Source organism: Amyelois transitella, chromosome 19, assembly GCF_032362555.1.
Source record: "Amyelois transitella isolate CPQ chromosome 19, ilAmyTran1.1, whole genome shotgun sequence".
Classification (NCBI taxonomy): domain Eukaryota; kingdom Metazoa; phylum Arthropoda; class Insecta; order Lepidoptera; family Pyralidae; genus Amyelois; species Amyelois transitella.
Genome location: NC_083522.1, coordinates 7,046,729 through 7,065,210, shown reverse-complemented (window position 1 = coordinate 7,065,210; position 18,482 = coordinate 7,046,729). Strand labels below are relative to the sequence as shown.

The following is an 18,482-nucleotide window of genomic DNA, read 5'->3' as shown; positions in this document are numbered from 1 at the left end:
TTATTTAACTCATTATTATTTGATATCATTTATTTATTCGTTTTTACTCTTCAACCAATACCAGGAAACTTCACATTCATTATAATTAGAAAACCCAAGTTTATTATACAAATTACTACTTACATTATCGGCGACGCAGAATACAAAAACATGTTTATTTTCTTTCAATATAATGTTACTAACTAATTTCATCAGTTTTTCGCTATATCCTTTTTTCCTATGATTTTCTAAGGTATACACATGAGTAATTATACCAAATTCATTGTTGAGCATCCAACATATTAACTCTCCATTCAAGAACAAACCATATCCAGATTTTGATTTTATGAGAAGTTCGAAGTACCAAGAAGAACCTGGGTAGCGATGCGGCCAGTGTGCATCTAGTGTTTCGATATGATGTTCGTTCAAAATGTCGAAAGTAACTCCTGGTGGCAAACTGGAAGTAAATATTTGATGTCACAAGTCACCGTTTCTTACAATTGTAGGTACTCAGTATAAATAGGAATGGGATATTAGTTCTAAATACGATTTTACTATGTCACTTTTTACCCTCATCGCAAATCTGTACTTCTTACCTTACATCTTCAAACACCGCTGTATCTTTATCCAGATAAAAACTCTGCGAAAGTAAACTCCTTAACACTTCCAAGTTGAGATCTGCTAATACGTTCTTGACGCATTCAAATATGTGTTTTGGAGTAAAGGGCAAAATTACTGTTTTCTTCCAATCAATGACTTTGGTAGCTTTCAGGGCTTCAGCCAACTTGGAGGTATCGTTCTTTGGGCATTGGATGACGATTTCGTAGAAAGTGCTCTGGAAATTAATAAACAAAAATTTTTAATCAAAGTTGTTCAGAATATTTTTACGTTTTTGAAATACCTATGACTAAAAAATAGCACTGTAGACTGAATATAGCAAATATAATACTATTCATATTTGCCAATCTATTTCATTACACATTGGTATGGTTAAATATTTAGTGTTTCTTCTTAAAACTTGTTATTAGCTTTTAAGAGAGATGGGGGGAAATAGAACATTTTAAAACAAATTACACTAACCTTTTCATTGACGCCAACGATTCCATTCCACACGTCTCCGTAAGGGACGTATACTTTAAAACCATAATCCAGTCCTTTCTCTATCCACTCTCTTTGGCGCTCCAGTACAGTAAAGCCTGGTATACCACGAGGCCAGTCGGCTTTGAAAACTTTTTGAGATTCTGCCCATTTAGTTATCGGCCATAAATGTAATGGATCCGCAGACATAATGTGCTATCAGCAAAGTCACACAATCAACTGACGAATGTGTGTTATAATGCTAAATGATAAATATTTGTTAATACAGGTCACTTTTGTTAATTTAATTATATGACGTTGCCATTATTAAACATTTTAATTGAGTCTTATGAACGCAATCTAAATTCAGCCTTGTAGTTTTCATCAGAGCGTCTGTGGTCGAATAAAGTTCTCGGTTAAAAATGCGTGTGGCGCAATTAGACACAGGTTCGAATCCCACCTCGGCCATGTACCAATGACTATTTTTGAACTTATGTATTACTTTGTGACACATTTTACTAACTGATGCTCTTGCGGTGAGGGAAAACATCGTGAGGATACCTGCACTTTCAGGCAACTGGATGTGTAACCATGATCAATCCAATACGGGTTAGGTTTTTGTTCTTCTGTTTACTCTACGTTTCGATGCTAAGACTGCTGTAGCCTTTTGTATATTGCGTAGATCAAAGTACAGTCGCTTTACGGTAAAATCAGTACAGGTAAGTAACCTAAGCAGCTGAGATGATGCTTTAGAGCCAGAGGTTCAAAGCAACACCATTATAATAACCAGGTATTGATGATCTACATGGTCTCATATTATTTACTGATTCATCCCAAGCACAACTAATATTATAAGTGCAAAAGTAAGTTTATTTGTTTGTTTGTTGACTCTTCACGCATCATCTTCTGAACCAATCTCCTTAAAATGGAGAAGGAAATAGGGTTAATTTCTACCCGGGTAAAACTATTCGTGGGATTTACGTAAAACCTGTATTATTTCATAGGTGGCACTTAATAGGAGCGGGCGAAGCTGCGGGTAAAAGTTAGTAATATATAATTCCACTGTGTTTCTCAACTTTGGGTGAAAAGGTGATAAGGTAAACCTGCCTAGGAACCTGGCATCTGCTTTCCAATAATTTAGCAGAAGAAGTTTGGATCTTCATACAGAATGTCTATTACAAAATTGCACTTACTTTTGTGACCTGTGTTTTGATCTAAACAACAACAAACAAGAAACACGAATGTTATTGCCCAAAATTAGTATTCCACAGGGTTGTGCTGCCTCCGCAATTGTGTAATGGATAATTTAAATGCAAGGCCTGAGCTTTGATGGACAGACTAAAGTTGACAGAATTTAGGTATTTATTCAATTTAAATGTTTGATTATAAAGCGAACTTGCGAAGTCCCAGAAGTGTGAGCAACCAAGCTTAGCATTGAGGTCCCAACGCTACGAATGATGCCAACATTTCTTAAGCATGAATATTCATTAATACGTTTTCCACAAAGGAATGAAGTGTTTCTACTTAGGTTTAAAGGATTATATAATTATGTAGAGATGGGGTAGTTATTGTAGGATAGTTGAAGATTCTTTCACCCCTCCTTTCTAAAGATGATTCAAAGACGACCTTTTAAAAATGTTACACCTTCCAAAGTAAGGTAATAAATTCATCGGTCTTAAGGTATCCCAAAGTTTAAAGCTTTAAAGCCGACAGCTAAATATTCAATCGGCAATAAGCTATTACAAGACAGTGGGTTATACTAAGAGGTTTATCCGGATAAGATCCGGGTAAACTATCTTGACCCTGTTTGGTTAACCTTATGAACAATAACAATTATTATTCTGAGGTCTTTGGGAAATATTCTGACACGAAATGCACAGTGCTTTCTTCCTACTACATCGCATGCATATAATTTTAGTTGGTTAAACAACTAAAAACTAAAATTATAAATGCAAAAGTTTGTTTCGCTTACCCTTTTAAAAGTTCTATATATAATGAGATGCAAAAAATGACTGATGGTGGCTGTATGGGCTATAAACATCTTTGCCTTTCCTCTGCCAAACTTTACTAAAAATTAAATGACTATCATGTATCTATGAAATAATCACGATGAAACTTAAAATCAATCACAACAGTCACTCAAACAAAACTAAGTTATTAATTTAAATATGTATGACACAAACGTTTAGTAGTAAAATTTCCGTGAAATAACATCACCCACGATGTTCACCCATATCCTTACTTTATCTTATCGATAAAGTGCTTCAACAAAACATAACGTTTGATGCGTAGCATATTACACTCTTGATATTTGCCGTGTTTGCACATAACAACAGAATGGGTGAGTTTATTTTGATATAAAGTTATCTACAGACGTATTTTCATTTCAATGAGCGATAACCGTTGAATTGTCCTATTAAAAAGCGTAATGCACAAGTAAATACAGGTTCAGCCATGTAGCAATGACTCTTTTGGCTCATTGATTTATATACTAAGTACATTGTTTCGAAAGTCCGGTGCAAGCCATAATATAGAAAAGAATGAAAGAAAGAAGGGCTACTAATGCTCTTATAGTGAGAGAAAATCTCGTAAAGAAATCCTGCACATTCAGCGAACCGTACATTTACATCACACCTCTTTCTAGGGATCAGATACTACATTTTTGCGCTTGCTATGATCCCTTCATCGTGGAACCTCGTTGGTTTAGAGTTTCTGTCTGTATAGTCTTTTTTTTCTAAACAACCCACAATTTTGCTTTAGCTTGTGAAAAACAAGTACCTAATGAAAACCTATCGCCTACTGAAGGCCTTTCACCCTATGAAAGTCAAACATCCACTGATGAAAACATTAAACCCAAGGAGGAACTATCATCTAAAGAAAACCTGACTCCAAATGCAAAGTTATCTTCTTCTGGAGAAGATTATTTAGTTCAAATATCATCGTGGTCTTGGTCATCCCTACGAAACTTGTTCAAGGCAAACTGGCCGTATGGAGTGCAGGGGTACTGCCTTCTACATATGCTAATAACGCAGCCCAGTGTTGCCAGCGCATTCAATTTTAGCATTTACTGCCCACGCGGAGTAATCGAAAAGGGTATGATTGCCATAAGCAGTACGGTAAGCTTTTTCTTATAAAATTAATAAAATAGAAACATTAGCCAATGTAACTCACTCTTAACTTGCCTTTCCAACTTGTCGCTTAATTACATCTCATCATAGAGTTTTCTTTCCGGTTGCATCCTCAAAATTGATGTAACCCACATTTTTGCAGGACACATATCAATTATACATATGCCCAGTAGTGACAGAAAACCTGAAATGTATGGAGGAATCGCTTCTGAACACAAAAGTTGTCGACTGGAAGAAAGATATAATCATACCAGCAGTCACACCAGACGTCATGAAGCTGATTGACAGGGTCGGCCATGTGCTAAAGCTGGATGTAAAATGTAACGGTCAAGTGATAAGATACCTGTACAGTGACAATTCTCCTCCGTTTCCAGATGTGAAGTATGTCATATTCGTTGCAGTTGTTACATATTTTACGACCTTTCAGTCATTTTGATATTCTCCCTCATAGACACATATATATAATTACGTCTATTTTTTCCCACTCTTTACTTCTTTCCAATTACGTCTGTCACTTGACGTATCACTGGTTACTCTTTCTACTCATACTAGCACCCGTCTCTACTATACTTTATACTCTCATATAAAAGCGTGTTCCCGAATGAATTCTCAGAAACAATTAAACACAGCCATCAGGTTTTTTTGGTCGGTGGTTGGTGAATAATCCGTGAATAAATTCACTTTCTTTATTTGATTTAAAGGTATTTTCAGTTCAGTTCAAATTATGACCACTATATTTTTATTTCCAGTCCGCCTATTGGTACGACCGTTGGTCCTCTGAAAAATGAGTTCATTTCACTCGTTGACGCCACATGGTCCTTTCGTAGCGAAACATCGGTGCAGTACTTCAAAAGACTCCTAGATTCCAGTTCAACTTACGCATTATACTCTGAAGGCGGACAGCCTTTGGCATGGGTTATTGTTGACGAAACCGGGTCTCTGGCTCACCTTTACTCCTTAGAAAGATGCAGAAGACAAGGCTACGCATCATTTTTGGTGAAACGAGCAGCTAATGATCTACTGAACAAAGGACAACACGTCCTTTTATACTCAGTAATGGATAATTTCCCATCGCAAAGATTGTTCGTGAAATTGGGCTTCAAAAACTATGGGTTGACGTCGTGGGTAGTCATACAAAAGAGAGATATGGACGTACCTTCCTGATCATATTGCAGAGTCGTTGATTTTTTCCCTTCAGCACAAAAATCTTGAATAGTGCAGATTTTTTTTCAAGTATTTTACAAGTGCTTATTCGTGGTCGCCTTACTTTATAAGGTGATCGTTTGATTCTTTAAGATCACAAATTTACATTTCATACTTTATTATACAGAAACACATGAAAGAGTTGAAATGAATTCTTCAAACGCCCATAGAATAGAATTTTGGTTGCTCTTAATCGTCATAAGTTTCAAAATTTACAAGCTGTATTTAGTGAGAAATAATTAGTTTCGAATGTGATCGATTTCTGTACCAGAGTATATCACGGACTTAGTAAGCTGTCTTATCATCTTTTACTCTTCGGCCAACCTTGGAGGAGAGAGAATAAAAGAAAAAAAACAGATGCGATATCCGGTAACTCTCTAAGACTCTCTCAGAGACGCAGACAAGACAAACAAGACAATATCTTATTATGGAGTTATAAAGTTTTTACAACAAGAAAAGTTTAATCAAAATATACAATGTTTTTGGTGCCATGAACATGAATCGATAATTGAGAAATATTGAAATAATAATTTCAAGAAATTAATAATACAAAAAATTTCTACAACACCAATAAAACTCATGAGATTAAGAGCGAAACTTTATCGTATATATTATGTAACCTGTAAAGTATAAAAAATTAAATAAACTTTCGTCAGTATACTTATATTTATTATTCTCTCCTCTGTAATATAACAGTAATATGGTTTACTTTCTTCAAATGACAGGACAGTTCAATTTGTTGAATGAGAAATAAACAACTTTTTAATTAATCAAAAATGAAAATAAACCGACAGACATGGAAAGATAAATGTAGATAAAGCAAAAGAAGTAACTAGAAATCATAGAAATTGGAAAAATGTAGTCCTCCTGCCACCTGAATAGAAATGTGATGTAAAAGAAACACAATTTTTAGTCTTTAGTAGCATTGTAGCATTGCATGCATTGATATTCTCTGCTAACTGATGTTAACAACCTGTTGTTTGTTGATCATATTAGCCTTATCATATTTTCTTAGATAGCACTTGTTCTCCGCAAAATGTGTAACTATTTCCATCTATACTACTACTATTTGTAACTAGTTCTCCTGAAACCTTAGAGTAAATTATTATATACTCAATTGAAAATAATTGTCTAAACATTAAAACATATTGTGTAAGGATTAGCGATAGAAAAAAATATTAATCCCGTGATAAAAAAAAATTAAAGCCAATAAAAAATAAGGCCTATGAAAAACCAGAAGTTTTAAATTAAAATAATATTCAAACATCGCTCACGTAATATTTATTGTATGATGGTTTTAAGTTTCTCTCTAAAATCTTATATATAAAATTCTGGTGTCACAAAGTTTGTCTCCGTACTCCTCCCAAAACGGCTTTACCGATTTTAACCAAATTTTGCATGCATATTCAGTAGGTCTGAGAATCGGCTAACATCTATTTTTCATACCCCTAAGTGTTAAGGGTCCACCCTTAACATTTTTTTTTAACTAGAAATTACTTTAAACATATTTATATGGCAAAACAACGTTTGCCGGGACAGCTAGTAATAATATAAATTCACCAATATATTGGATTCATCGAATACCTCTAATCAATGGTTTATACAGTCATTCGGTCAATAATCAATTACAATGTGTAAATGAATGTAGGTTATGATAAATAGTATTACTAGCATGCGCCCGCTATGCCGTCTGCGCGTGTGAACTTATAAATCCCTCGTTGACCCCTTGACCAAATCACAGAACCTAAATTCCATTTTTTTTAAATTTGGCGGTTTGTCTGTTAAAAGTTTGTCTTATAAAAATAAATAATTTAATCAGAAACTATTGCTACGCAAGAGCATCGCGAGTACAGTCGAGTCAAACGATAAAATAATTATACAGAAATGATTGTGTATCAAGTGCCATTCCGTACGTACGAGAAGTGTGAGCGAGATAAGCGTATGTTTATCGACTTTGCCAGTTATAAATGGACATGAACCGGTAAATGCCCGTACAGACTATGTTGTGTTACATACTATCAGTATTATTGTTACACTGACAGTAAGTGATGGTATTTTTGTTTTTCTTTTATAGGTTTATTAGAAATAGGAAATAAAGATTGCAGTTCAAAAATATTTATTAAACAAGTACACACGTAAGTTTGCACACATTTTTATTCTAACAACAATTACCTATTTAGAAATGTTCTAAGAATACCTGAAGTATAATCCTTGACCGACTTTTACAATCTGCTTAGTAAATTGAGAATTGTTTTTCTTCTTATTTCTAATATATTCATAAACTAAAAAATGGATTCTTCCCTAAACTAAAATTGTAATTATAATTTATTGTCAAAAACAATTACTTTAAATTTTGAAGAGATCTCTCGATTTCAGACACACACACAGATTTGAAGATCCTGGGAAACCCAAGTGATTCTAATAAATCTTTGATTTTAGAAAAAAAGAGTGAGCCGTGATCACAATAAAATATCTCTGACAATGGAAAGAAAATAATAGTAAATCACTATGATAGGTTCTGAATATGGGGCCTTTTTAGGAATCTCTAGTATATCGAACCAATAAGATAGCAACAATTTACTCTTTGAATATATTTTGACAATCTATTAATTGGTTAACAGAAAATGGACGGACTTGCGGATCCTCTAGTAAGAATTCCTGTGCAAAAATGGTCTGAGATTCAAGATCAGTTCCTTCAGGATTGGCCACGAAGTATTGCTGGTTACTACGCGCTGAAAATTCAGAGAGAATGGCTGCAAAGAGGATTAAAACATGATTTTCATGTGTATTGCCCATATGGTGATATCAGAAATGGCATGGTGGCCATACAATCAAAAGTAAGTTGTTTTGTAAGATCATATATCCTCACTCGGCAAGTAATATTACTACATACTACAACCCAGTGAGAGCTAAATGAAAGGAAATCATAAAGATAAGCAACTTCAAATATTTACCAGCTTCATCGACCATGAAATTTATGTAAATAAACTGAAATCAAACCACCTTTTTTAAATTCATTTGTATCTACCACAGGGTCCAGTCAGAGAACTAATTATCCAATGCCCAAGCGACGATACAACAAATATAGAAGAAGCCTTGAGAGATACAAAATTAATAGACTGGAGCAAATCTTACACTATTCCAGCCCCACCAATCCACATCACCCGAGCTATAAATGCTGTATTAAAAGATATCAACATGGTCATTAGGAGACCAGGGACTCCACATTATATGTTTCTGTTAACAAAAGACACGCCAATTTTTGAAGATATACGGTAATATTTTTGTTCTTAATTTTGTCCTTTTGTTCTATAAAGTAACAGTTTAATATTGACAAGGGTTAAGTTAAGAGAGGATTGATGAGAGATATTTAACGGAAGAGCCAGTAGGTGCAACTCATCGCCATTATCATTTAGAACACACATTAAGTATTATATCACCGACGAGTGAAGGAAATATCAACGTTAAAACCATTTAGAATTGTGTTATAACTGACATGTATTGATAAAGGTATAATTAAGTGTCTAGTGCAAAGATAACTTATAGAGTTATATCCATGCATAAATCGGTAGCAACGTTAGTTATTACTCGTATATTTTCCTAATAGAAAATCATTTAGGTATCTACCTGACTAATCCATTCAAATAACCAGTGCATTGCATCATTACAATATTTGTTTTTTTTTCATAAAATACAGTATTAGTACTTTTTATTACAACGTATTATTCATAACGCCTTAATTAAATACCTAGAACGAAATTCCGTTCTATCTAAAAACCAATTTGGTTTTCGTCACAACTCATCCACTTCTGAAGCTGTAAACTCGGTGGTTGGTAGTGTTGCTCAGGCATTAGACTCAAAGTTAAAGTGCGTGGTATTATTCCTAGATTTTAAAAAGGCCTTTGATACCGTGTCCGTTCCATTGCTGATCACCAAGCTGGAGAGGATCGGTATCAGAGGCACACAACTCAATTTGTTCAGGGAATATCTGACTGATCGTGTTCAACGTGTGAAGATTGGCATGTACACAAGTTCAGACCAGAGCGTCAATTATGGGGTTCCTCAGGGGAGTATATTGGGTCCTTGTCTGTTCTTGATATATATGAACGATCTGTGCAATCTCCCACTTCATAACGGTAAAATCGTGTCATTTGCTGATGACACAGCCCTTGTTTTTACAGGCACGAATTGGTCAGAAACTTTTAGATCTGCACAAACGGGTTTGGATTGTGTAAAAATGTGGCTAAATGATAATTATTTGACACTGAATGTTACTAAAACCAATTATATTGCTTTTACTATTAGAAATGTAAACCGACCAAACCCCGTTGAGCACTGCTTGATTGCACACTGTCACAAGTCTTCCCAATGCAATGATAACTCATGTCAATGTCCCAATTTGAAAAGTGTGAGCACCACCAAGTACCTTGGCATCACCATTGATCAACATTTGAGTTTTGAAACCCATATCGTATTACTAGCTAAACGTACAAGAAAACTTATATATTTTCAAAAAATTACGCTATGTGGCAGATGCGAAGGTCCTCCGTATGACATACTTGGCTCTATGTCAGTCCATCATTGCTTACTGCATCACTTCCTGGGGTGGTGCATCTAAATCCCACATTCTTCTTCTCGAAAGGGCCCAAAGGGCTGTATTAAAAGTATGTACCTTCAAACCATTTAGATATCCCACTTCCGATCTCTATAAATTATGTGGTGTCCTTACAGTAAGGCAGCTTTTTATTCTTGCAACTGTCATGCTACAACACTCTCGGCTTCCTTACGTACCCCAACCGGAAATTAGGAACAGAAGGCTCAGACTTCCGTTGCCAGACGTTGAAACCCAATTTGTAAAGAAATTTTTTCACTATCTCGGACCATATCTTTATAAGAAAATTCATTCTATTACCAATATATATAGTCTCAACAAATTTAATTGCAAAAAAACTGTAAGCGTCTGGTTACAAACCCTCACTTATGACGAGACTGAGGATCTAATGATCTCATTGTCTTAGTCTTAGTCCAATCTTTGTCCATGTCAGTGATATGTTCCCCTATTGTCTAGACTCCTATATATATATATATATTTTCGTTGATATCCCTTGAGCACAGACACAGTTGGGTTACAGTTTTGTCTGTGTACCTATTGAGCAACCATGGTGCTTGTGTGTGCTCACACAGTAACCAAAAGTTATTTTATAATAATAATTTTCTCGCCTGGCCAGGCCATACGCAACACATACACTCCACATACTTTTGAATACATCTGAATAAGTACTAACATAGATTAGTCTTAACTTAATTACTGGGTGAGACCTGGTGACCCGTAACACAGGATCTTCGGAGCCTAGCACGGGCACCAGTCTCCACTCCTACATGTTTTGAATTATTTACTGTAACTAGGTTAATACTTTGTTTATTGTGGAGAAATAAATAAACTTTTATTATTATTATTATTACACACAAAAGTCTCTTCTAACTTTATGGTATCAATCTGCGTACTTATCATAAAGGTGTTTAAAAAGAAGTTTCTTAATTTCCAGGTTACCCAAAGATGTGACGATAGAACTTTTGACGGAGGAGCACATAGATATAGTGGACTCAACGTGGGTCAACAAGCACAAAGGTTCAGACTGGTTCTTTCAACTTCTCGTAAAGGCCCAATATGGCTTTGGACTGTTCCAAGACCGCCAGTTAGCCTGCTTCGTCTTTATCAACGAAGTTGGTTTTCTCACTCATTTATTCACTCTGGAGAAATTCCGAAAAAAGGGTTACGCAGATTTACTCCTCAAATATGTATGTAATAAACAAATCAAGGACAACAAAGATGTTTACTGTTTTGTAATGGAAGGGAACGATAGTGCGATCAACCTGTATTACAAATTGGGATTTAAAAAGTACCATTGTGTGCTGTGGGGATTTATAGCGCCAGAATCGTCTAAGTTATGATTTCAATAAAGTATTAATAACGATTAAAGATTTTTTTATTCAATTTATCATAAGCCGAAATTATCACTATTTTGTACGTACACTAAACTTTCTTAATAATAGAAAAGAAAATCTTGAGGTTTACTAAAGATTCTTGGGAGACCATACAAATGAAGCGGGCATATATATTTATACTGCAATCAATCAATCTTTATGCACAGATTAAGCTGAATATTGAAGATCGAAGAAAAGAGCGCTTGTGTATTTTTATTGGAGACCAAATAGCTATACTTTCTGATGACAGAAACTTATGACTCTTGGCCTCAAATGTTGATACATTCACGAGCATAAGCTGCTCTGAGCTAACTCTTGTCGGTGGAACGTTCTTCATTTTTTTTGGTTTCTGTAAGACAATATTTCTTTATTACCTACTACTAGGTGTTGTTTCCAAAAATTCGTCATGTTATACAATTCCTTCTTATTTTCTGTGGTTTTTAACGAACTATCAAATTTGATTCAAAGCCTTTGCCGTGTTACCAAATGGAATACAGGAATCCCATTCCCACTTAAAACCAAAGACAAACAAAAATAAATTGTATGTTATCTGGTTTCTCACGTCAATACGTAATTCTCGTATATTCATAGTTAAGAATAATTTGGTTCGCACGTTCGAATCGATATCTATTGGACCTATTTTACATTCATATTTATCACGGCAAAAACTCTAAGGTACGCATACATAATTTACTGTTAAGAAAAACCCGTAGATAAATGTGCAGCTTTTGGCTCATTTCACATTCCATTTCATTACTATAAGATTTGATTGGGTGATGAATCAATGAAAGGGTGATCAAAATGAATGTGAACTATAAGTAAATACATATCAAGTCTTTATGCCTTTCGATTAGACAAAGCCAAAAGCTTCCACATTCACATGCCGCGTTCAGATTAAAACAAATAATTACAGAAATTTCAATCTAATGAAAATAAAAACTTGACGTCAATGTGTGTGACAGTGTCGAATTTTTCAGAACCACATTCGTAACTTCATTCCTATGTATATCCTCTTTAACCTTACTTGCCTTCCAAAGTACGATGGGCAGACTGTCTGATTCGCGGTTTCCCACTGCTGATTTTATTTTGTCAGTCCAGCGCACATGAAAACGGCATTCTTCTAATTATTCCTTCCATTTCAAAATATGCATAAATCAAGCCAACATTCTCACGAGATTGGAATTCTCTAAATTGCTAGCGCCAACTCAATAAGTAAAAACTATCACCATCCAGTAACAACATCAGTATTACGTCCGAATGTACTAATTACATCTAGTTACACTATAGTGACAGAAACATATTGGCTCACCGAGACCTTTTTACTGCAGTTCACATGACAATCAAAATCGACGTGGTTCTTATAAGCTGATTACATTACGTCGTTTAGTATAATGACTCTATCCATAATTAACGTGTAAAAGTTTTTGTGCCAGATGAAATCTCTGAATGAAAGTTGGGTTTGGTAAGGGTATGATTTATAGCTTATTCTTTAGACCCTCTACGAATTTTTTAACACCAGTCAAATTAAGTTCATGAGTCCGATCAAGTTTTCAAGGTAACCTTTAGCGAAATATTAAAATTATATTTGCTACCCCATACTAATTGATCCTTTAAACCAAAGCGGATACAATACAATGTATTGATGTACGAGCAAAGTCGGTCGCAAATTTTAAGTTCTCATATGACACAATTCTTTTGTATAGAAATTAGAATTAAATTTGACTCGGGTTTATATATGTTTAGACTTGACTTGAACTTATTTTTTTTTATTTCACTTATGTGACATTTTTTTAACACATTTTATATGTATATGATATCATATATTAACGGAAATGTTTCTATTAATTTCAATAAGGTTTAATTTGCATTAAAGCATGTAAGAACTTCTAGATAACCGTTTCTCTTGGTTATTGGCTCTATGTACTCCGTAAGTCATATACAGCTGTATGTAATTAATATTTTACTTAACTTTTTCATCTCAACCTTATCTAGTTTCCATCCAATAAATTCTACAACCAAAACACAAACTCTTAAACATTTCATAACTGAGTGTTGCATTCAATGATCAATACATTTAGGACAATGACAACCATGTCAATGGAAACTCCCAAGTGTTTGAACTCTAAATACAGAGCAAAACCCTCCCAGCATCATGTGATAATTTTGCTCTGTTGTTGGTAGGGTAAAGAGTAACAAATACACCAACATATTACCGATTCATTAAAAGCACCAACGCATTTGATCAACAAACGCGCGTCTAACACCATGTCGCCATTTTGTGTTTAATTTATTTTTTTATTAGTGACGGAGGAAACTTTGCAGTGTGTCTTTGTGGACAGTGTTGCTTTCAGGTGTACTTGAAAATGTGGAGCTTTCTTGTTTTAGGTAAGTACGATAGCTAATAAAAGTTCAATAACAATGTCTACAGTAGTGAAAAAATAGAGTAGAAATCGCTATATTCTCTGATTTTTTTACTTTAATAAACCTAAAAGTGGCCTTCGAGACTTGAGATCCAACAAAGCCAATAGCCAAATCTGAAAGACTTGGCTCCGAGAAGAAAGAAGCATTAATGCGATTTTAATTAAGTATGTAAAGATACAAGCGGTAAACAATATAAAAAAATTGATTATTAAGCTATTCTGTAAAGTTGGCTTTCTTATCTTGTTTGACTACTGACACTGCCTTTGCCGTAAGGGAAATAGACGTGATATGTGTGTCATGAAACGACATAATTAAAACTCTGTCTGAGAACGATACTACATATAGGTACGGTAAGATACGGCATACAAACTCAAGTTGTATAATATATACGTCCCTTGCCAAGTGAACCCATAAAAAAGGAAGTTATGGGACACCATATCGTCTCACTAGTTCTCAGTGCAAAGTTCTAGAAGTTTTAATGGCTTTGTGTATTAGAAAAGTTTGGAATTGTTTTGAAATCCTACGACATTTTCTACAAACATATATGTAGGTATATACTATCATGTATTTATTTTTTGAGTAGAGCTAATAGTAAAAAATAATGACATTTTCACGGATTTTTTTATGAATTATCGTAACGTAAACTATTTTACCTGGCATTTTGGCCTGCAGGTCAGAATTGGGGTAAGCGTTGAAAGGGTGCATATATCGTCTGTATCCCCTGCGGGGGAAACAGAGCCAACAATCTTAAAAAGTCTAAAAGAACATGTTCAGTATGACTTATAGATGGAATTGAGAGAAAAGAATGATGATAATTTCACCGCTTCTGTCCGAACAAGTTAAAAGAGTAACACAGTTACAGTTTATAAAAAAAATGCACGTTAATGTAAAACTTTCAAATGTTCCAATTGATAGCAAACATAGAAAAAAGATTAATGAAGTAATTATTGAAACGCTAACTGACTCGAAGCCTATTACCACATCGTCAAGAAACATTAGTCAAGATTGCAGATAACGAGCATATATCACCATCATTCTGATAGAAATCCACTACGATGACAGAATTTTAGAGCGCATTACATAACGCTGGTAATAAATCGTGAAAATGGTGTGAAAAGATAAATATTAGTCATGAAATACATTTATTTCATGTCTAATAGTTATCACTTTTCATCAGTATGTAAGTTATGTCGTAATTTCACATATTTAACAAATCGAAAGTGTTAAACACAGAAATAGTTTATTGTGGGATAGACCGGGGACCAACCGGGTTCTTTGCTCTGTGTTTAATAATCATAAAGTGTATTAATAATTATAAATCTTAATGCAATCTTTTCTTAAGCGAAGGTCTTGCAACATTACTATGTTACAAGACCTTCCCTTAAGAAAATATCCTTCATTTGAATCTTAATCTATCATTAGGTCATACAGGTGGACGTGGCCTTTCAGTCTAGTCGAGACAGTTAGCTCTGCATACCCCCCCGTAAGGGATGAAGACGAAATTATATGTATGTACGTAATCCGCAAACTCGTCCGCAGAAAATCTATCCTATATTTTGACCTCGAGACTTCAATAATAACATTCCTAATTTCATAAAAATCAGTTCCGCAGTTAAGACATGAAAGCGTCAAACTTAACGAACGTACAAACAAATACCTACAAATCAAATTAAATACCTTAATACAAATTAAAATGATAACGAACATTAACGCACAGACAATAAATTATTAATTCATAAAATATCCATAAAATATCCGCAGTTATTATCGTTACGGAAATTCATAAATATTCCTTGTATTCATATGTACATACACGTGTATAATTGGACCACTCCGTCTTCCCTATGGATTTATGCTTATAAAACTTGGGATTCTTCTTGTAGGCGATGGTCGAGCAACCTGTCACTGTATAAATCTCAATTCTATCATTAAAAGAAATAGGTGAACGTATCAGTCTTTTCACGACTGATGACTCTGTCAATCCCGCAAGGGATAAGTCGTGATTATGTGTAGATATGTACGTAATCAGAGCATATTAAAAAAGACTGATGAATGTGGATGAAGCTCGGAAAAGAAGTTTAGTAATCAAATCGGGCACGTTCTAGCAAAAGGTCAGTTCAAGAGTACCCTAAATGAAGGGGCTCGCATTAAAATACTGGTAAATGTGGCAAAAGAAGTATGCAGGGACATGGCACGTGAAAGATGTAGTTAACTATCTATCAGTTTGGGAAAAATGGCATATTTATGTATAGGAAAACCTGGCGCAGCTAACAACAAAAGCCTAGATACCTTTGACGCGGGTGTAAATCGGTGACGCGTTCTGGAAAAAGGTTAGTTCAAGAGTACTAAACTTACGATCTTGAGATCTTGAGGTATTTCTATTTTAATTTCCTCTCACCCTAAGGTTGACTGGAAGAGACTGCTTTAGCGATAAGTCCGCCTTTGTACCTCATTACCTGTGGGGTTTTTTTTTCTGTTTCTTTTTCTTATGGTGCAGTGTCAATCTATCTAAGTTGTGAATGTGAATGAAGCGAAAGAAGTATGCATGGATCATAGTTACTGCCTACCCCTGCGGGAAAAAGGAGTGATTTTATCATCTTTACCGGAGGGGTATATACACGAGCGTACCTACTCTTATATAAATACAATTTCTATATACCAGTACCAATATTCAGCGTTATTCATCTCTATCTAATATTACAAGAATCTTAGGTGTAATCTGTCGACAGGGGTCAATAGGTCCGCCCTAATAAGGTTAATAAATCTCCTTAACCACGCTGGAGGTAAGAAAAGGGAATAACAAATTGACGTTTGACAAAGAATGATTGCATCTTCCGCGTTTTAGTAATGTGATCGGTTTTTAGGTTACGTCATTTGTTTGTTTTAGAAATTTGAAATATTAATTTTTTATTAGATAGTAAAAGACAATACAACAGACGAAAGTAATAATATTAAAAGGGTTCATATTAATAATACTATTCCAACTTAACCTAAGGGTGTAGGCACAATTACTTTAGCTAAGTATGTTAACCGTGTGGTTCCTGGCATCAATATAAAAAAAGAAAAGGATCACATCATCTCATTTCCCATGGATGTAGGAGGCGACTAAGGGATAGGCTTAACACATTGGGAATCTTATTTTAGGATAGCAACCTGTCACTATTTGAATCTCAATTCAATCATTAAGCCAAACAGCTGAACGTGGCCTATCAGTTTTTTTTTTCAATACTTTTGGCTCTGTCTACCCCACAAGGGATATAGACATGATCTATGTATGTATACTTAGTCGTCGGAGGATATCAAGTATCACAAACACCAACGCCTAATGGAAGAATCCCATGTTTATAAGCCTATCCCTTAGTCGCCTTTTACGACATCCATGGGAACGAGATGGAGTACGTTTTTCTCATTCACTCTGCCTTGAGACATATAGGTATCACATCTTTATCCTTTTGGGGTAGACAGAGCCAACAATTTCGAAAGCAAGGATAAACAGAGCCAACAGTTTCGAAAAGACTCGAAAGCCATGTTCAGCTGCATGGGTTTAATATGGAATTGAGATTCATATAGCGAAAGATAACCTAAAAGGAGATACCCAATTAATTAGCCTTTCCCTTTATAGATTTTTACAATGTTCTCCATCTTTCTCCTGTCTTTAGTCCAGGTCACATTATCATCAGTCGCGTGGCGGTGTGCGCCTTTAACTTTTGACTTTTAAGACTCCCGTCTGACTTTTGCAGGGGAACTTTTAATCTACTTTAAAAGAAGCAGCTGGCATATATGTTTTTCTTTGCTTCCAAACTAGCGTGCACGCGATTTAATAAACAATCACTGAAAAACAAACACCGCTTATTTGATAAGGAATATTTCCATATTACGATACTCTACTCAGCAATAAAGCTATCTATCAAACGCACAAGTTTGCCGCCAGCCTAGCGGATAAAGTTTGCGGATTTCAGTACAGAGAAGTAAAATACCTATGTAGGTTAACTTATTGTTGAATCTCTTAACTTTCCTCCTATATCTGCCGAAATTGTTCAAACTAACCCAGTCACAGACACTGTTAAATATACATACATAAAATCACTCCTCTTTCCCGGAGGGGTAGGCAGAGACTACCTCTTTCCACTTGCCACGATCTCTGCATACTTCCTTCGCTTCATCCACATTCATAACTGTCTTCATGCAAGCTCGGCGGTTTTGGGTACTTTTCACCTGACCCTTTACCAGGACGTCCTTAATTTGATCAAAAAAAATAAACGAACTATAACCTAGATATAGATATTGTACAGAAATGAATACGACTACTTCCTCATATTATCACGTCTTTAGTCTCCTTACTGGGCAGACAGTGGTAATAATCACAATAATGGCACGTTTCTTTTGATGAATGATTGAACTGAGATTCATATATAAGGAAAAGTTGCAAGCCTGCGATAAGAATTTCTATACGAATCTTCCCTTTTCCTGATTTCATATAAATTTTGCAATTTATATGAAATCAAGATTAGTCTTGAAAGACTAATAGGCCACATTCAGCTGTGGCTTATTGATTTAATTGAGATTTAAATAGTGTCAGGTTGCTAGCCCATCGCTTAAAGGAGGACTCCCAAGCCGGGAACTTTCTTTCAATAATGTGGTATAGTGGTTCGGACATACGTACGTATGTACCTTTCCACTAAACTTGCT

General features: G+C 35.0%; 3 protein-coding genes across 3 annotated transcripts; 2 read left to right on the top strand and 1 right to left on the bottom strand.

Moving 5' to 3' along the window:
- Nucleotides 1–3,249, bottom strand: LOC106132577 (uncharacterized). Its single transcript, XM_060949527.1, has 4 exons — nt 3,029–3,249; nt 1,060–1,318; nt 576–814; nt 1–436 (listed from the first exon to the last, which is right to left on the bottom strand). The coding sequence occupies exons 2-4, from the start codon at nt 1,264–1,266 to the stop codon at nt 34–36; spliced, it is 849 nt and encodes a 282-aa protein (XP_060805510.1). The 5' UTR covers nt 1,267–1,318; nt 3,029–3,249; the 3' UTR covers nt 1–33.
- Nucleotides 3,250–3,257: 8 nt separating this feature from the next.
- LOC106132578 (glycine N-acyltransferase) lies at nt 3,258–6,796 on the top strand. Its single transcript, XM_013332027.2, has 4 exons — nt 3,258–3,397; nt 3,817–4,172; nt 4,327–4,565; nt 4,934–6,796. Exons 1-4 carry the CDS (start codon nt 3,394–3,396, stop codon nt 5,346–5,348), a joined length of 1,014 nt encoding a protein of 337 aa, XP_013187481.2. The 5' UTR covers nt 3,258–3,393; the 3' UTR covers nt 5,349–6,796.
- Nucleotides 6,797–7,280: 484 nt separating this feature from the next.
- Nucleotides 7,281–11,367, top strand: LOC106132520 (uncharacterized). The gene is made up of 4 exons (XM_060949528.1): nt 7,281–7,428; nt 8,009–8,224; nt 8,421–8,662; nt 10,934–11,367. Exons 2-4 carry the CDS (start codon nt 8,012–8,014, stop codon nt 11,337–11,339), a joined length of 861 nt encoding a protein of 286 aa, XP_060805511.1. The 5' UTR covers nt 7,281–7,428; nt 8,009–8,011; the 3' UTR covers nt 11,340–11,367.
- The last annotated feature ends 7,115 nt before the right edge of the window (nt 11,368–18,482 follow it).

What these genes read in the sequence shown, in the direction of transcription:
- LOC106132577 (XM_060949527.1), bottom strand. Translation starts at nt 1,266, where the DNA reads ATGTCTGCGGATCCATTACATTTATGGCCGATAACTAAATGGGCAGAA. An exon ending in TCGTTGGCGTCAATGAAAAG is followed by an intron (nt 815 to 1,059) that starts GTTAGTGTAATT and finishes ATTAATTTCCAG; the next exon opens with AGCACTTTCTACGAAATCGT. An exon ending in GCGGTGTTTGAAGATGTAAG is followed by an intron (nt 437 to 575) that starts GTAAGAAGTACA and finishes ATTTACTTCCAG; the next exon opens with TTTGCCACCAGGAGTTACTT.
- LOC106132578 (XM_013332027.2), top strand. An exon ending in TGATTGCCATAAGCAGTACG is followed by an intron (nt 4,173 to 4,326) that starts GTAAGCTTTTTC and finishes ACATTTTTGCAG; the next exon opens with GACACATATCAATTATACAT. An exon ending in CCTCCGTTTCCAGATGTGAA is followed by an intron (nt 4,566 to 4,933) that starts GTATGTCATATT and finishes TTTTATTTCCAG; the next exon opens with TCCGCCTATTGGTACGACCG.
- LOC106132520 (XM_060949528.1), top strand. Translation starts at nt 8,012, where the DNA reads ATGGACGGACTTGCGGATCCTCTAGTAAGAATTCCTGTGCAAAAATGG. An exon ending in TGGTGGCCATACAATCAAAA is followed by an intron (nt 8,225 to 8,420) that starts GTAAGTTGTTTT and finishes TATCTACCACAG; the next exon opens with GGTCCAGTCAGAGAACTAAT. An exon ending in CCAATTTTTGAAGATATACG is followed by an intron (nt 8,663 to 10,933) that starts GTAATATTTTTG and finishes CTTAATTTCCAG; the next exon opens with GTTACCCAAAGATGTGACGA.